We start from the raw sequence: 16,683 nt of genomic DNA, 5'->3' as shown, positions 1-16,683 counted from the left end.
GGTATGTTGTGAGGATGAAGTCGTTTGTGCAAAGATGCCTTGTGCAATGCTGGCACCCAGTGCGTGTTAATAAATGATCGATGAGGTTCTTTTATTTTAAATGTAAAGTTTCTAGAACACATTCTGTCACCTCCCTGATCCTATTTCCATTATCACACACATAAAAAAATCTGTTCTGCCACCAGCACATCTAATGACTAGCTGATATTAACAGGAATAACCATTGGAATCTACATGATAAGAGTTGTTATGAAGATTAAGTGATTTGCATATGTAAAGGACTTAGAAAAATGCCTGGCAAGCAGTAAGTTTATGTAAGTATATATAAGTGTTAGGCGCTAATATTATTATTATTAGCAGTAGTAGTAGTTGTCATGATCGTTACAGTAGTATTTTATATCAGAAGCTCCTGTCTATTGCTCATCACCCTGCAGAGCAGAGGGCCAGATTTCTGAGATGATTCAGGAAAGGAGAAGGTGGTCGTATTGGCTGGAATGCATCCTGCCATCCACGAGATAGGAACCCACCTCTGGTTTCTCTATCACCCTCATGTTGTCTAAGACGTCTTTCTGGCGACATACCCACCTACAGATCCACCGCATTAGGTCCGTGTTCACAAGCATATCTTTTCCTACATCTGTTTACTACTTCAGTCAGTGTTCAGATGCCGCCTTTATAAGTAGGGAGATGAAGACTGAGTCTGAGGGGCGAGGATTTTATCTTGGGATATTGAGTATTTATTTCAATACTTACATGATTGCATTGGCTAACTTTGCTAGACTTTGCTAGACTGGGCTCAATCTAATTATTACTTCCCCACCACTACTCAACAGACCAATAGGGAAATGATGATGCTACCTAGTCCCTGTACACCCACGTGTAATGTAAGTGACGTGACCCTGCTACACGGTGTGTGAGCAGTCACGCTTTGGCCATTTACATTAGCCATGAAAAAGAACTTTAGCTCATGTCTGCCGAGTGGTGACGTCTTACTAACTTTATTAATAAGCATATTTGGTAATGCTTCGGGGTTCCAGGCATGGAGCATATGGAGAACAAAGAAGTTAAATTAAGATCCAGAGACTGAGGTGGCTAGTACGCAGCTGTGTGTTCCAATATCAATCAGTGAAAACATTGTCAGCTATTGTCACACTTTTGGATCTACTGAGTCTGCTTTACTTTCCCTGCCTCTCCCCTGGTCACCATCCCTTGAGGCAAGTGGGTACATTTTCCAGGACCCAGATCAGTCACGACTGTGGGCAGGTCTGCCCAAGCTTGGGTGGTGGTTTAGTATTGAATCATTTTCCTGTTATCTGTTGATTTGGGACAAGGGCCCCAGTTTTGCTCACTGGAGCCATGAGTCTCTCTTGATATACGTTGGCTGCTCCCCTGTTTCTCCCAGAATCCAGTCCCCTGTGTCCTGTTACGCCCCACTCTGGTTTGCATGTGATGTCCAGAACTTTGATCCGCCTGAGTTTGTGCTCTGAGAATGCCCCAAAGCCGCTGGCCTGCTGGTCTACCTCTTCACACTCCATGTGGTCAGTCTGTGTCCCTCTGTGGCCTTGCCAAGGACTGATGTATGTCACTGATCTGGACTGAGACAAGGAATTGCCAGGTCCTTGGACAGGGAACCCAGGCAGATTGACCTTTTGTCAGCTCCAGCTGGGTCCACCCTGACCGGAGGGTGGGTCGCACATTTACTCTTGAACAGTTTTCCCAGCTCCCAGTCTGTGCCAGCGCTGTGATGGGTGCTGGCAACACAAGAGGGACAGGACGGCTGTTAGTCCCTCTTCTCTGTGGGGTTTCGGTCTAGCTCACAGATCAGGGGTGGGTGCCTGAGCCCCTACCCACACTTTATCCTCACACTGTTTTGATGACTATGAAAATATGACAAGAATTGTATTCTATGGACAGAAACATTTATTTTGAGAATTCCAACAAAATGACAGAGGTTCACCTTTATTCGTGCTCAGGCTGTTTGCTCTGTCTAGGCTTGACAACACAGAGGTTGTCTCCCCGTTGAAGCCGTCATGCAACTTGTGTGTACAGATGGACGCCCCACCCCCTGGACTCTCACAGCATCTTTTTGACACCCCAGAAGAGCACTTCCTCACGTGGATGGTCACTGTGTGTGGGTCTTTGCCTCCTGAGCCTTCAGTGGGCTCATTGGATGAAAGATGGCCTCTTACTCAGCTCTGCAATGCTAGTATCTCCTGTGGCACTTGACAGAAAAATTGATAGTAAAGAAAATTAACAGTTGCTCGTCAAACTCCCAGTTGCTCCTAGGCTAAAGGAACACTCTGCAGACGAATAGGGACACAATTTTATTGAGCACCAACTAGTGGCAGACATTGGGCTGTGTTCAGTTAATCTTCATGACAGCTTAAGCGACAAGGGACCATTTCCCCTACTTTAGAAATAAAGCACCTGAAGCCCAGAGACCTTGTTCCATGTCCAAAATCACACAGCAGGATAGGAACTTAGGACTTCATCATCTTGCCTCCTGGGACCCATTACCTTATAAAATGACCCCCCACTTAGCTACCCTCGGAGCTCTCATGGCCCCGAACCTCCAAGATTTCCTACACTGGCTTTCCCAATGGGGGAAAATCCACTCAGGTGTAACTGGGAAGAGAACGACCAAGTGTATTATAAAGGGGGTCCCATTACATCTACACACCTATAGATAACTGAAGCATATGGTTGCTTAAACCGAATTATTCCCTTTGGCTATTATACTCATTACGTCCTGGCAGTTAGAGTTCACCTGCTTCGGTTTCACCAGAACGTGTGAGTTGCACATTCCATACCTGACTTAGCAGGAGTGCAGCCTGAATCCATTTTTTTTCACCTAATGATAGTTGTAGGGCAGTCAAGAGGTCTTATTTGGTCTTATGGATGATTATCTTTCTCAGTGGAATGCCAAAGAGGATGCTAATTAATGTTTATAGGTATTCTGTATTTAGGGGCATAACTCTAAGTTGGGTCTTTTTTTTTTTTAAATAAATTTATTTATTTATTTTTTGCTGTGTTGGGTCTTCGCTTCTGTGTGAGGGCTTTCTCTAGTTGTGGCAGGCGGGGGCCACTCTTCATTGAGGTGCGCGGGCCTCTCACTATCGCGGCCTCTCTTGTTACGGAGCACGGGCTCCAGATGCGCAGGCTCAGTAGTCGTGGCTCACGGGTCCAGTTGCTCCGCCGGCATGTGGGATCCTCCCAGACCAGGGCTCGAACCCGCGTCCCCTGCTTTGGCAGGCAGATTCTCTACCACTGCGCCACCAGGGAAGCCCTCTAGGTTGGGTCTTTAGCTAACGCATAAATCCGTATCACATAAATATACCCTTTCTCTTCCTTTTTTTCTCACATATATTCCTCGACTTTGAATCATGCCTCCACTTAGCTACGAGACCTTGGGCGGGCTGCCTTACCTTTCTGAGCCCCAGTCCTTTGTGAAATGGGATACCACGTTTTCTGGAGTTGTGTGGATTTAGGGAGATGGATGAACTTCCCAGGCATCTGGCTGAGGACACGTCAGGAGCTTGGTGTCCACTGGAAGCTGAGCAGCTGTAGCATCGGCCACTCCTCCGTCACCCAACTCACTCTCGGTGAACCTCTTCTTCTCAGGGGCGCTTTCACAGGAGTGCTGCTTGGCGTGGGTCATCCAGGCACCAGCCACTCCTGTGTTCTCTGCCTCCTGACCAGGTGTCTGGTTCCACCTTGCGGGGCAGAGACGGCAGTCTGAGCTCTCCAGGAAGAACCCACTCCCCCAGAAGCATTAGTGGGCCATGTGCTTTCACTGAGGATTTAGCACCGAAGGGATCAGAGGAGGTTTGCCTGGCCCGATCTTCAAAGAACCAATCCAAACCAAACAACACCTAGAAATATGCCTCAGACGCTTCTGATCTCTATAGTCTTCACTTGGCGACCACAGAGCTGGGGTTGTCGCCTTTTCTGGTCCTTTCTTCTCCAATGCAGAGCCCAGTCTTGCTGGTTCCTCCTCAAGAACAATGCAAATTCCTTTTCTTGTCTTATCTCCAGAAATTTGATTATCATCCTTTGTTACATGTTAGACACTTGGACCTTCACCCTTTGATAAGTAGCTTATCAAAAGATTTCTTGCTTTAAAATGCAGCATTCTCTGGTACACTGAAATTTCCGCAGGTGATTCCCTATGGAGATTGAAAAGTGGGGCTGACCTTCGTGTCTTTGGTATCGAGTGGACCAGAGAGGCAGCCAGTGTTAAAGTAGAACCCTGGAGCCAGAGGTGGTGGCAATGCTGGCATGAGGACACAAGGCCCACTTTCTACCATTTCTTTCTGCCCCTGGATTCTCTGAGTGCAGAAAAGGGGAAGGGAAAGATGGGGGAGGAGGTCAGATTTGAACTTCCATTGGGTGCGGACTAGTCGAAGTTATCTTCTCTCCATCTCGAGAGGCAAGAGGTCTAATTTGATGTGACAGCAGTATAGTACCTGGGCCATAGTAGGTGCTCAATAAAAGTATCTCCATTTTCCCCCAGTCATGATAAACATTGCCTTCCCTCTCCACAAACCTGATCAAAGATTAACCAAGACAATAAGAAGTCCAGGGCTGACCTGTGGTCAAGCTCATTCTCCAGGGCCATCGAAGCCTTGCCATCCCGTGGTCAAAAAAACCTCCTTGAAATCAGATTGACATATACAGAAAGCCTTGGGTACATTTTGTTTTCACAAAATAACACTCACCCTCTTGTTTCTTTGAGCTAAATGACATGATGATTCTCAAAGGAATCCTTACAATTCTCTCTGGTAAGTTTGAATGCCTCCTGTAATTGAGTTAAACAGCTTTTGGGTATCACAGAGAAATTTGTTACTCACGGAAGTAAAATGGATCCCCACACTTGAATCTGGGGGCCTCTTAAGGTCCATCCGAGGCTCCTTGTGACCACATGACTTTCTCTTTCCCCAAACTGCCACGAAGGGGCAGTCATTACATGAGCTCTCACACCATTTGCTGCTGCTCTGTTTACTGTTCCTTTATTTATATAACTAGAGGTTCAACATCTTAACATGTTTTGCAAGCTGTCATGACATGAGTAGCTAGTAATCTGCTCTATTTTGCTTGCTAACATATTTTTGACATATTTTAGCTTTTGATTATAAGATTGCCTCTTTGCCTGCTACCATCTGTCTCGACTCAGTGGAACTCTGGCATTTACAAAAACAGTGGGGTGTAGTATTTCTTATCTACTTGAACTCTACCAGAAACATGCTATTTTCAGTCTTAACCAATATGTCATGCTTTCACACACGAAGTCTGAAATGTTTGATATCTTGTGAGATCTGCCAGGAATAAGGAACATATCTTCCTATCCAGTTTGGCTGAGATGAGAAATGCCTTAATGAGGAGAAAGGAGCAAGTTCCAGCTTCTAAACAGAGGTGGCTTTTTATCTGGTCTGCATCCTCTTGACTATGCTTATCCCTTTATCAGCATGATTAAGATCTTCTGTGGAAATGCATCTTCTTTTGGACTTTGTAAGCTCCCAGTGGCCAACATTCTTGAGGCATATTTTTCAGCATGAAATAGTTATCCACCAACATTTGGCAACAAGGCACCTTCTACATGGTGTCCCTTTTTCATTCCTATCCTTACTCATTAGGGAAAGTTATCCCAGGTTGGACCCAAAGGATTAGCTTGGTTCCTGTCTCTGCTGACAACACAGAGGAATGTGACACTGTGTTCAAAAAACATGTTGGAGGAAAGGCCAAAAAAAAAAAAAAACATACGCACAAGCCTAACATGCATCTATTCAACACCAAGATTAAATGAATTTATTATGCTCCTGGATCACACCCCATAGGCCAAGAAGCTGTCAGCTGTTGACATTTTCTTTTCTCTCCATGTTCTAAGTGTAAATATATTTGTCAAGGGAATATAGCGTACGCCTGGTTCAGTATATGCCCATTTCATCAGAAGGAAAGATCTGATTATCTGTAATCACAGTCAACATCTTTGTTGCTTTAAGAAAGGAGTGAGCTGAAGCCTGGATTTACATATGGATCTGGTACCTTTGCAGATTCAGTTTTTTTTTTTTATCATTAATTATATTCACCGTACTGTCTAAAGCCAAGTTTTTTAAAAAAAATTTGTACAGTTTTTAAAGGTACTTTCCATTTACAGTTATTACAAAATATTGTCTATATTGGAGTTTGGTGCTAAACACATCAACTGAAATCATTACCGTCGAAGAGATCAAAGAAGGAGGCATTTTGGACATCCAACTCCAATGTGTGGTGGCTATAAATTGAGTCCATGCTGACCCGAGTCCTTGATGCCCTTCTTTACCAGGTTAATGAGGACAGTGGCAACTGTGGAACTGAAGAAAAAAGGCTGAGATTGAGTCTCTGGGTAATTTTAATTGTGAGTTTCTGGGGAGCAGGGATCTTGTCTTACCCCCTCATCCTTTGTTGAACTAAGAGGGACTGAGGACTATAGTCAAGCTCTTAATTCATCAACATGTGCTTAATTGAACTTCCAGGGTGACATTACTGCGGGTGGATTTTTAAAAAATACAGAGAGCAGATTCCCCATGCTTGAAAGATTTACAATCCAGCTAGGAAGCCATGAATTGCTAAGCTAGGCTCTAAGGGCAGTGGGAATTTAGAGAAAGGAGATAATGGTGCAGATTAGCCTGGGATTTATGGAAGAGGGGCTCGGTCTGTGACCAGAAAACTGACCAGGATTGAGGTAAGTGGAGGGAAAGAAGGAAGAGCGTGTGAACAGTAGGAATAGATAGACAATAGACGTGAAAAATGAAGTAAAGGGATGGACTAGATGTGCAAAGGAGGATGACTTGGATTCACTGACAGAAACAGGTTGAAGCTGAATGGGTAGTTGGGCAAGATTAAAACATTCTTGAAAGTCTAAGGAATATTCATCTTTTTCTGGAAGATAATAAGACCATTACTTCAGGTTCTCATAAGCAGGAGACAAGGTAAAAGTGGTGTTTTTTTTTTAGAAACACTATAAAGGAGGGAATCAGATGGATAAGAGGTACCATGGAGAAAAAGCAGTGATTCTAGAATCAACATAAAAGGAGCCTGGATTAAATAAAGATAATAATACTTAAAGCAATAACTTTCCTGTATAGGGCATCTAATATATTTCAGGTGTTTTTAGTCACCGATAACACCACCAGCAAACACCCTACAACAACTTGTAAGTATACTTACCCTCAAATTAAAGAAGGAAAAAGAAATTTCGGAAAAGCCAAGTAAGTTGGTCTAGGCTACATAGCTAGTAAGTGGCAGAAAAGGGTTCAAGTGCCATTTAAACCACACTCTTTTTCACTACCTTACTCTGGGAGTCACTGGTATTTGGTGAATGAGGAAATGATGTGAAATAATTGTTTTATAAAGATGAACATGGAGGCTATATACAAGAGGGATTAGAGAGAGGAGAGACCAGAGGTAGTAGATGAAAAGGACCTCCCTAGGGTCCTGTCATTGGAAATAGAAAGGAAAGAATAAACATAAGAAATACTGCCAAGCAGGAACATGGGGCCTGGTGACTGATGGTGTAAATTATTGAAAGGTAGAGGAGAGTGAGGACGGGGGAGGGGGGAAAAACCCTTCTCGTTGGGTGGTGAGAAGGCCACTGGTGACCTTCGGAACACATTTTCAGTAAATGGATATTGATGGAAGCCAGCCTGCAGGTGAGGAAGGAGCGAGTCAGTGGTCAGGAAATGGAGGATGTGGGAGCAGACCACAGAGCTGAGAAATTTGGAAGAAAATAAATAAAACAGTCTTGGGAGGAGGTTTCGGAGTCAGGAAAAATGATTTTTTTTTTTTTTTTTTTGAAGAGGGGAAAACCTGTGCACATTTGAAGACAGAGAACAGTATGAAGATAGGTGGGAAAATAAAGGAGCTAGAGAAAGAGGGGCCTCTGTACCTGGAAGGGGTCAAAGGAGGTGGGAGGGGGTGGGTTAGAATTGTCGAGCTGCCCAATAGAACTTTCTGTGATTAGGAGAATGTTCTGTATCTGTGCTGTTCTATACGGTAGCCACTAGCCCCATGAAGCGGCTGAACACTTGAAACGTTCCTAGTGAGAATGAGAAATTGAATTTTAAACTTTGCTTAATTTAAATTCATTTAAATCTAAGTAGCCACATATTTAGGCAGCTACTGGCTACCGTGCTGGACAGCGCACTCCCTTAGAGAAACAAAGGTTTTGTCTCCTGGACAAGGAAAACAAACTCTCCCTCTGATTCAGTAAAAGACAGCAGAGAGGGCTTCCCTGGTGGCGCAGTGGTTGAGGGTCCGCCTGCCGATGCAGAGGACACGGGTTCGTGCCCCGGTCCGAGAAGATCCCACGTGCCGCGGAGCGGCTGGGCCCGTGAGCCATGGCCGCTGAGCCTGCGCGTCCGGAGCCTGTGCTCCGCAACGGGAGAGGCCACAGCAGTGAGAGGCCCGCGTACCGCAAAAAATAAAAAAAAGAGAGCGAGACAAGCCAGGGATGTTTCACATGCAGCGGAGGAAAAGTGAGTTTGTCCCTGCCACATGACCTTGATTTTCATCGGTTATAGCTTGGTGATAGCCACATTGTTAGAGCATTAGATGAGGAGAACCCACCTGAGTGATAAGGGATTTGAAATTCACAACCCCGTGTAGATGTCAAGGTCTGAGCTTGACAGATGAATTGAAGAATTGCCAGATCTCATGTGGCACCACCGATACTCATCCTCAGTCTGTCTGCAGTGCTCGATCAAGATGCTCTTTGTTCACGTGAAAGGGAGATGGAGACGACGCCGGTAGCTTCCTTGGGACGAGGACCACTTTTGGAATAGGTTCTCCTGGTGTCTGAGTGATGACAAAGCCCTCCTCTGATTTCTTAGTCTCCATCCTGCTTCCACATCTCATGGGCACTTTGGATTTGGATATTTTAAAATTTGGATATTTAAAAATCACCTCCAAAAGGAGGTGATTCCCCTCAGAATGATTTCACTTTGGACATAGTAAAAGTTTTCTCAAAGAATTTCCCACCCAGAGAAGGGAGTGTGTGTCCTGCCCTGGATTCTGCAGGTAAACAAAGAGGGAGCCCCCGATGGGCGCCCACTGCTTCCCTGAGACAGCTTCACCCATCATCGTTTCACCGGCGCGCCATCCCCTGGATCATGGCGTGTGTTGTTTGGGCTGTTTTTCATAGCCTCCGCAGCTGGGAATTCAAGATGCTATACTTAGGCAGAAGTCCATGAAGGAATTAATTGATATGAGCCAGAAGTTGATTGCCATTTAAGGACTCAGCCTCCACCATTGCCAAGTTTCCCTCTTTGCAGAAAGAACTGAGCTTGCCTGCAAACTGGCTCCTTCAGGATGCAAGCACAAGATGGAATTCAACCTTTAATATGCTGCATCACCTGCTTGGAAATAAAGGGGCTCTGTGCCTTTCCCCCAGTTGACAGCTGACTTCATTACAAAGGAATCTGGCGGAGATGGGGCTCCTCCTTGGCCCTGCGAGGTGCTCACCCAGGAACGCAGTGCCAACCAGACCTGAGCCTTGGGATTCTGCCAGAAACCCACGCCGGGTCATTTTACCCTAAATCATTCCTCTTTCTCGAACTCTGGGCATTTGCAGTACCTTTGGTAGTGCTCCCTCGAGACAAGGGAGACGGTAAGAGGCTCCGGCCTGCTGAAGCTGAGTGGAGAAGCGTTTGCAGGTATTCTCTAATGGATCTGGAGTTTCAAACGTCCTTTCTCAAGGGTTCTGCAGTGTTGCACCCCGACAGGCACAAAGCGGGGCTGCCGTGCTCTGTAGGGTGGAACTTGAGGGTTCATCGGAATCCTTGTCCAAGCTCTGGAACAGACCCAGCACTGCTCCAAGGAGCCTAACCCAGCCTGGGGGCCGCCTCTGGGGTCTTTACCTTCCATTTGGACTGGAACACTGGTTAAGTTTATCAACCTTCAAAGCAGAATGTCAACCCTCTCACCCATTTACATGATTTCCAAAGCATATTTAACCTAGCCTCCATTAGCCACAGAGAATATAGCATATCTGACTTGCAACGGAGAATACTGACTTTCTGCTTATTTTTTATCCTTCATCATTAAAAAAAAAAATCCATCTGACATCTAAATATCCAGGAACAAGGGCGGGCTTATATAGAACACATCCATTTGGTGCATTACTGTTCTACCTGAAGCAATAGAAATACGAAGGCCACAGAGCAACATCAAAACTGCCTATGATGCTCACATACACAAATCGTATAATAATTTTATTTTATTTTTATTTATTTATTTATTTTTGCGGTACGCAGGTCTCTCACCGTTGTGGCCTCTCCCGTTGCGGAGCACAGGCTCCGGGTGCGCAGGCTCAGCAGCCATGGCTCACGGGCCCAGCCGCTCCGCGGCATTTGGGATCTTCCCGGACCGGGGCATGAACCCGTGCCACCGCGCCACCAGGGAAGCCCCGTATAATAGTTTTAAACAAACATTTTAATTAGTCTGGAATGAAAATAATTGGAAAAAAATAATACTTGATGCTGAAGGTCAAACCTGGCAATCCAAGAGTAGGGCCTGGCCCGAAAGTCTATCTCATATGGCCTTCACAGTGGGGGTCAGCAGAGCTTGAATAACAAATAGAGTAGGCTGCCAACATTCAGAAATTGGCACATGGCACATAACCACCCGGATTGCTGGCTTCTCCTGAGACACTGGGCGACCTGGCCTTGGCAGGTGATGGGTGATTTGCTCTCTGGGCGGCCAGAGTTCCCATGGGGCCAGATTTCTCACTCATAAAGCTTGTGATCCTGAATCAGGAGTAAGGGTGCCACGTGGGGTTCTGGGTCATTTTCCCCCTTTCCCCTTCTTCTGAAACTTGCCATAGGTTATGTTACTTTAGCGTTAAAATAAGCATTACACGCCCAGTTGTTAAAAAGTAATGTTGAGGAAAGAGAGTTTGAGGCCCATACTTCTCTACTCCTTGGATGTTATTTTCAAATTTCTGGTCTTGAGCCCAGTATACTTACGTGTGAATGGAGCCTGGCCTAGTGGGTCTCAGGTGTGGCTACACTAGGATCACCGGGGGTATGTTTGCACTCTAGACCAATTAAGTCAGCCTCTCTGGGGGTGGGATTCAGGCAATAGAGTTTTTTAGGGGAATTCCCTGGCGGTCCAGTGTTTAGGACTTTCACTGCTGGGGCCCAGGGGTTCAATTCCTGGTTGGGGAACTAAGATCCCACAAGCCACACAGTGAGGCCAAAATATACATACACACACACACACACACACACACACACACACACACACACACACACATATATGAATCTTGCAGGCAATAGAGTTTTAAAGTTTTCCAGATAATTCTAATGTAAAAAGGTCCTTGAACAATCATAGAGAATTTTACATTAGAGCAGTTTCTCAAAATTGGCACTGTTGACATTTGGGACCTGATAATTCTTTGTTCTGGGGACCTGTCCTGTGGATTATAGGATGTTTAGCAGCATCTCTGGCCTCTGCCCGTAGGTGCAGCCACACTCTTCCAGATGACAGCCACTGCATGAGATCATAAAATTAGGGTCAGGAACGGTGGCCATTGTATTGGCCACCTGACTGCATATAAAGTCACTGAGAAATTTCTTTTGGAATTGAGTGATAGGGAAAAAGATCTCTCGTGAGCAAGTGGTATAATCCTTCCTTTCTGTTGTTGTTTTTCCCTTTACTACCAGGAAGCTCAAAGCCAGTGCGGAAATGCATTCAAAACCAAAATTAAAGCAGAAACAAGCCAACTGCTTTACTGTATTTTCTCTTCTCTGCACGATGCTGCTTTCCCTATTAACGTTTTGTTAATCTTTATTTAAGCTGCCTTATATTCTTAGGGAATGAAGCAGGAAATAAATATAAACAAGGTAATAAGCAGAAGGAGGGAATGACTGTTCCACACACCGTTCAGTATTTATGATCCAAAGAATGGTTGGTTATAAAGAAGGGCCTGCTGAATCTGAACGATCTCATAGTCACTGGAGGATCAGGCAGGCATATGGAGCAATGAGTCAACCTCTTTGGCCTCCAGCTTTACCTGGGAAGAGGCTGAAACATGCTTGTATTGAAGGAGCCCAGTGGCCAGCCATGTGACAGCCTCTAGAATGATAAGCACCAGCCTCCATTGCTTCCTAGGAATTCCAACCCTTGCTGTTTACCAGGAGCCTGGGAAGTCTCTCAGAGGTGATGCTGTTAAAGGCAGCTTAGGCTCCATCCCTGGATAATACCATCACCTGCTTTCCTTTTCATGAATGAAGAGCAGCTTCCTTTTAGTAAAATATAACCCACTCATTAATAACCTGAGGTTTTAAAGCTTTTTAAAAAATCATCGTGTGGCTATTTCATTTTAAATGCAAAATCCTTGAATAGGCCAGAGATCTTAATTTTTTAAAATATAGCTGAGTATTTTAATTATGAATGTACTTGCATATTCTTAGCATACTTCATTATTTATGTAGCTGGTGAAAAAGCTTTTTAATTAAATAGCATGCTGGCAATCCATTGTGAAATGTATAGATGTAGGTTTTCCTAGCATTAAAAAACTAAACACACACACGATACATTCTGGCAAGCAAACGTACATTAATTACCAGGAGGTACCTGTTTCTGAATGATCCTAAAATTTGACCAAACTTTCTTTTATTGGTATCAAAATAAGTAATATAATTTGCCAGCACTCTGCATGGCTATTCACATTCAATGCACTCAACTAATTTGGAAATGGGGTAGAACAGTGGGTCTCAAAGTGTGGCCCTCCAAAGTGTGGAATGTGAGCCCCAGCTGGGAATGTCCTAGAACTGCAGACATTTGAGCCCCACCAGGTCTACTGACTCAGCAATTCTGGGTGTCAGGTCCAGTACCCTGTGATGTAACAAGCCCTCCAGGTGATCCTGACACAGGCTAGGGTTTGAGCACCATGGGGTGAGGCTTACACCTTGCGTGGCTGGTATCTGGGTTTCATTCATGGTTCCCCTGGTGACAGGTGGTCACAATAAAGTGAATCAGTCCATGCCTTAGCTTCTCCATCAAAAAAAGTGCTGTGAAGATTCTCGCTTGTTTAAAGAGCTGCTTGAGGTCCTCAGGGTTTCAAAGAGGGTGAAAGAGTCACAGTGGGTGAAGTATTTTAAGCAGGATGTGGATGAAAGTTGCCCACTAATATCAGGTCTATAGTTACTGATTTTGGCTAAACATGTATATTAGGACTCAATGTACACATGGCTATTCTCTTCCCCCCCCAAAAAAAGCCTCTGAAATTCGAGTGCCTATTCATTCACCATTTTGTGGCAAGCCATGGTGTGAGCAACCAGTGAGCAAACTTCCAGGCAGCACCCCGTGCCTGCGTGAAGGCCTATGACCAAGCAGTGTCACCTCTCCGGGCTGGGGGACTGAGGCCTGGAGGTGGCTGATGTGGAGAAGATCACACCGAGAGTCTGCGCTCTGTGCCAGTGCGAGGCTCACAGGCTCCCCGCTCTGTGCTTTGTCTTCTGAATGAACAAAGCTGCTTCTTAAGTACACATAAGCCAAACTGCCTCTCAAATTGCAGCCATCTACTTTGAGTTCAGATTTGCACAGCACGACATGAATTGGGCTGCAAATTATGCAGAAAACAGCCATCACATCCATCTGTGATGTCAAAATCCTTCAGTACAATGTGACCTGGTAGGATCTGCAAGAGGAAGAAGTACATTGGGTCTGATTCCTTCCCTATGCGATGTGATGAATCTCCTCCCAGCTGCTTTTGGCCCAGCGTGGAAAGCTTAAATATGATTGAGGTTATGCCTGGGATATTCTCAAGAGCAGAACTCATTTCCAAGGATGCGGGCAATTAGATTTTTTTAATGGCAGAGTAACTAGAAAAAGAAAACACACAAATACACTCATACCTAATGGTAAACTGAATTTATTTCCTCTTGGAAAACAATTCCAGTAATCTCCAGGTTCAGACCGCAGAGTAAACATTAATAACAGTAACATACAGGTTAGTTCAACTGATTCAAGAATTTGGCTGTGTGAAATCATTAAGGAAAACCTTGAACACTCAAAGCTTCAAATGTATCCAGGAAAAAAAAAAAAATTCTTTGACAGTCTACATAACAACTATTGCATATATAGTGATGCTACCTGTCACATTGCAAGGCTTACAAATATATATACGGGCCTTATCCAGCTGTGGGGTTCTGTGAGAACATCTCTTCATGGTTTGCAAGGATCTTCAGCAATAAAAAATAGTCTTGGGTTTAACTGTTGATCTACCAAAAGAGAAATTCTAGGCTTAAGTGTTAAGAAAAGGAAGTCCAAACATAGTCTCCTGTGTAACAGGGTTGTTTTAATCTGTCTTCCTTGAAAATACTTTCTCTTAAGCCATTTTGCTCACATTTTTAAAAAAAATCTTGCCTGAATAGGGCCCAAGTCCACTTGTCTTTATAAGACCATTTTAGTATCAGACGACATAATACATGTGAGACACTTTATATACAGGGGGTCTATCCGGTGCTCAAAAGTTCAAACACATGAACATCCAACAGTTTTGATAATACAAGTTTTATGGTACAATACAATGTTTCTGAATAATATACATTAACAATGAAAGTTTCGTGCAAAGAGTAAAATATGTTCCCTTTTTGTGCCACAAAAGTCATTCTCCTTGAGAGACCGTGCTTGCACTAACTGCTGTGTTGGGTCATCGTATGATTCTGTAATGAAAGAGGGGGAAAAAAAAAAAAACCTTAAGTGATTGTATTTTCATCAAACCAAGTATCTATAAGTGCTGATTGATTTATAATGACCTAAATACTGTATTTCTGCACCCAGATGAATCGGTGCTCATGGGACCGGCTCCTCCCCTCCCCCAGTGGGAGCCAGGATGGAAGGGCGGGGCCAGGGGTCTCCCCTTTCTCTGCCTCTGTTTTGCTTCCCCGGAGACCGCCGCCCTACCTTCCACCATCTCTTCTTATCAGGATACGACCGTCTTTTCAAATGCCTGGGTAGCACTATTTTAACAGTTACATTTATCTGCGCATCATTTCCATTCATTACAGATGCTTTTGTTCTACTCACTCTTAGAAGGTGAACGTCTTAACAGCAGAGGCTCTATCTGTCCCTGAATATAGACTTTACGGGCAAGAACAGCCCGGCCAACTGACAGAGAGGACAGGAAGCTTCTCCAGTTCCTCTCCTTGGGGTGGGCTTGGTGCTGGGTCCCATCCTGGCGCAGGAGCAGATCACAGCAGCCTGCAACCTCCCCCGTCCCCAGCGGGTGCAGTCCTTGTTGTATTCTGGTGGCCTCCTCTCCATCCACACAGCATGTCCCCTTTCTGAGCCAACATCCCGGTTCCAAATTGTGAGCCGGCAACTGGGATTCCTGGGTAACTTATAACTACAAGCCAGGCCCTGGGGGTGAACACTGGGCTCCAGACCTGGGCCTGTGGCCTGCACGGGGGATGGTCACAGGTCCATGGGACTTTCATTTGGAGCAAACGCCTGGAGGTGGCCTGATGTGCACCTTCCCTCCGCTGTGCCTCCCCTGAGCCTCGTTCTCCCACCTCTCCCAGTCGACCCCCTTCCCCATCCCTTCTGATCAGAACCTTGTGGTCTACCACAAAATACTACCACTTCATGCCCATCCCGTCTAAAACTGCTTTCCCCCTTCTCTGATTTCCCACTGTGCTTTATGCTGCTTATATTGTATGCATCCGGGGTCTTGTGGTTATCTGCAATTTCGGCTCTCTCCCTGTGTCTGTAATTTTGGTCTTCATTCACTTATTCATTCCTTCACAAGCATCTCTTGAATCCTGGTATCACCACCAGGCGTAGCCCCCAGGATTGCAGCACTCAGCAAAGCGGGTCTGGCTAATTGAACGACTGACAAGCTAGGCAAGGGCCACTGACGGGAGAAGGATGGTCCCTGCCTTCACATCTTTAGAGTGTTCACAGTCTCAAGAAAGTCACGTGGGCACATGATGGTAAAGCAACCTGGTGGGATTATATTAGAAATGACCATAGGAGTATCATGCACGCCTAACCCTGCCTGGCCTTTGGGGAAGGCTTTGCAGTGGACGTAACTCGTGACATTTTAGTTGAGGCTGGAATAATATGAATGAATATGAATGAAGAGGCATTTGGGATGCAGGGCGGGCATTCCAGGCCAAAGACCCGTGTGGGTAAAGGCAAAGAAGAATATGCAAGGTGTGTTCGTGGACCTGCAACTCGTTCAGTTTGGTTGGAATCTTCTCAAGTGTCCAGAACCTAGCATGCTGATGAGAAATAAAGATAGAGAGAAGTTTGTGGGCAGATTATGAAGAGCCCTCTGTACCTGGCTAAGGAGTTCAGGCTTTGTCTTGTAGGGAAAGAGGAGCTATGGAAAGTTTGCAACAGAGGGCTTTGTCTCAGAGATCTTTGTTATCTTTTCATCCCCCACCGAACTAGCAAAATGCCTGCCCGATGAGTAAAGGATGCAGGACCAGAGGCTTGGCTGCTCAGGGTTGCCCAACTGGGGCTAAGAGCACCAATGAAGGAAACATGAGTCTTGTGAAAAGGACCCAGGTCTTCCGTTCCCTATTTCAAACTAAGCCCATTTTGTCAGAAGATTGACAGCAAATAATGAGGATGTTATTTCACTCAGCCTTATTTAAAGCATACCATTTTTATTAATTCAGTACAAGACAAGCTGGA

The 16,683-nt window shown here is 45.1% G+C and overlaps 1 protein-coding gene across 4 annotated transcripts in view; it reads right to left on the bottom strand.

Annotated features, from left to right (window-relative positions):
* ZNF521 (zinc finger protein 521) overlaps positions 1 to 16,683 on the bottom strand; it is a 327,831-nt gene that overhangs the window by 31,434 nt on the left and 279,714 nt on the right. For 3 of the 4 annotated variants that reach the window (XM_029231452.1, XM_029231446.1, XM_029231468.1), the window contains one exon: positions 13,854 to 14,705. The exons of the other annotated variant lie outside the window; for it this stretch is intronic. In XM_029231452.1, the coding sequence (XP_029087285.1) occupies positions 14,676 to 14,705 (30 nt within the window). In that variant the 3' untranslated portion in view covers positions 13,854 to 14,675. Of the gene's footprint in view, positions 1 to 13,853; positions 14,706 to 16,683 lie in introns of those variants that run through there. 4 annotated transcript variants of the gene reach the window in all.

Source organism: Monodon monoceros, unplaced genomic scaffold (assembly GCF_005190385.1).
Source record: "Monodon monoceros isolate NGI ecotype Baffin Bay Population unplaced genomic scaffold, NGI_Narwhal_1 Super_Scaffold_1, whole genome shotgun sequence".
Lineage (NCBI taxonomy): Eukaryota > Metazoa > Chordata > Mammalia > Artiodactyla > Monodontidae > Monodon > Monodon monoceros.
This window is presented reverse-complemented; position numbering and strand designations above follow the sequence as displayed.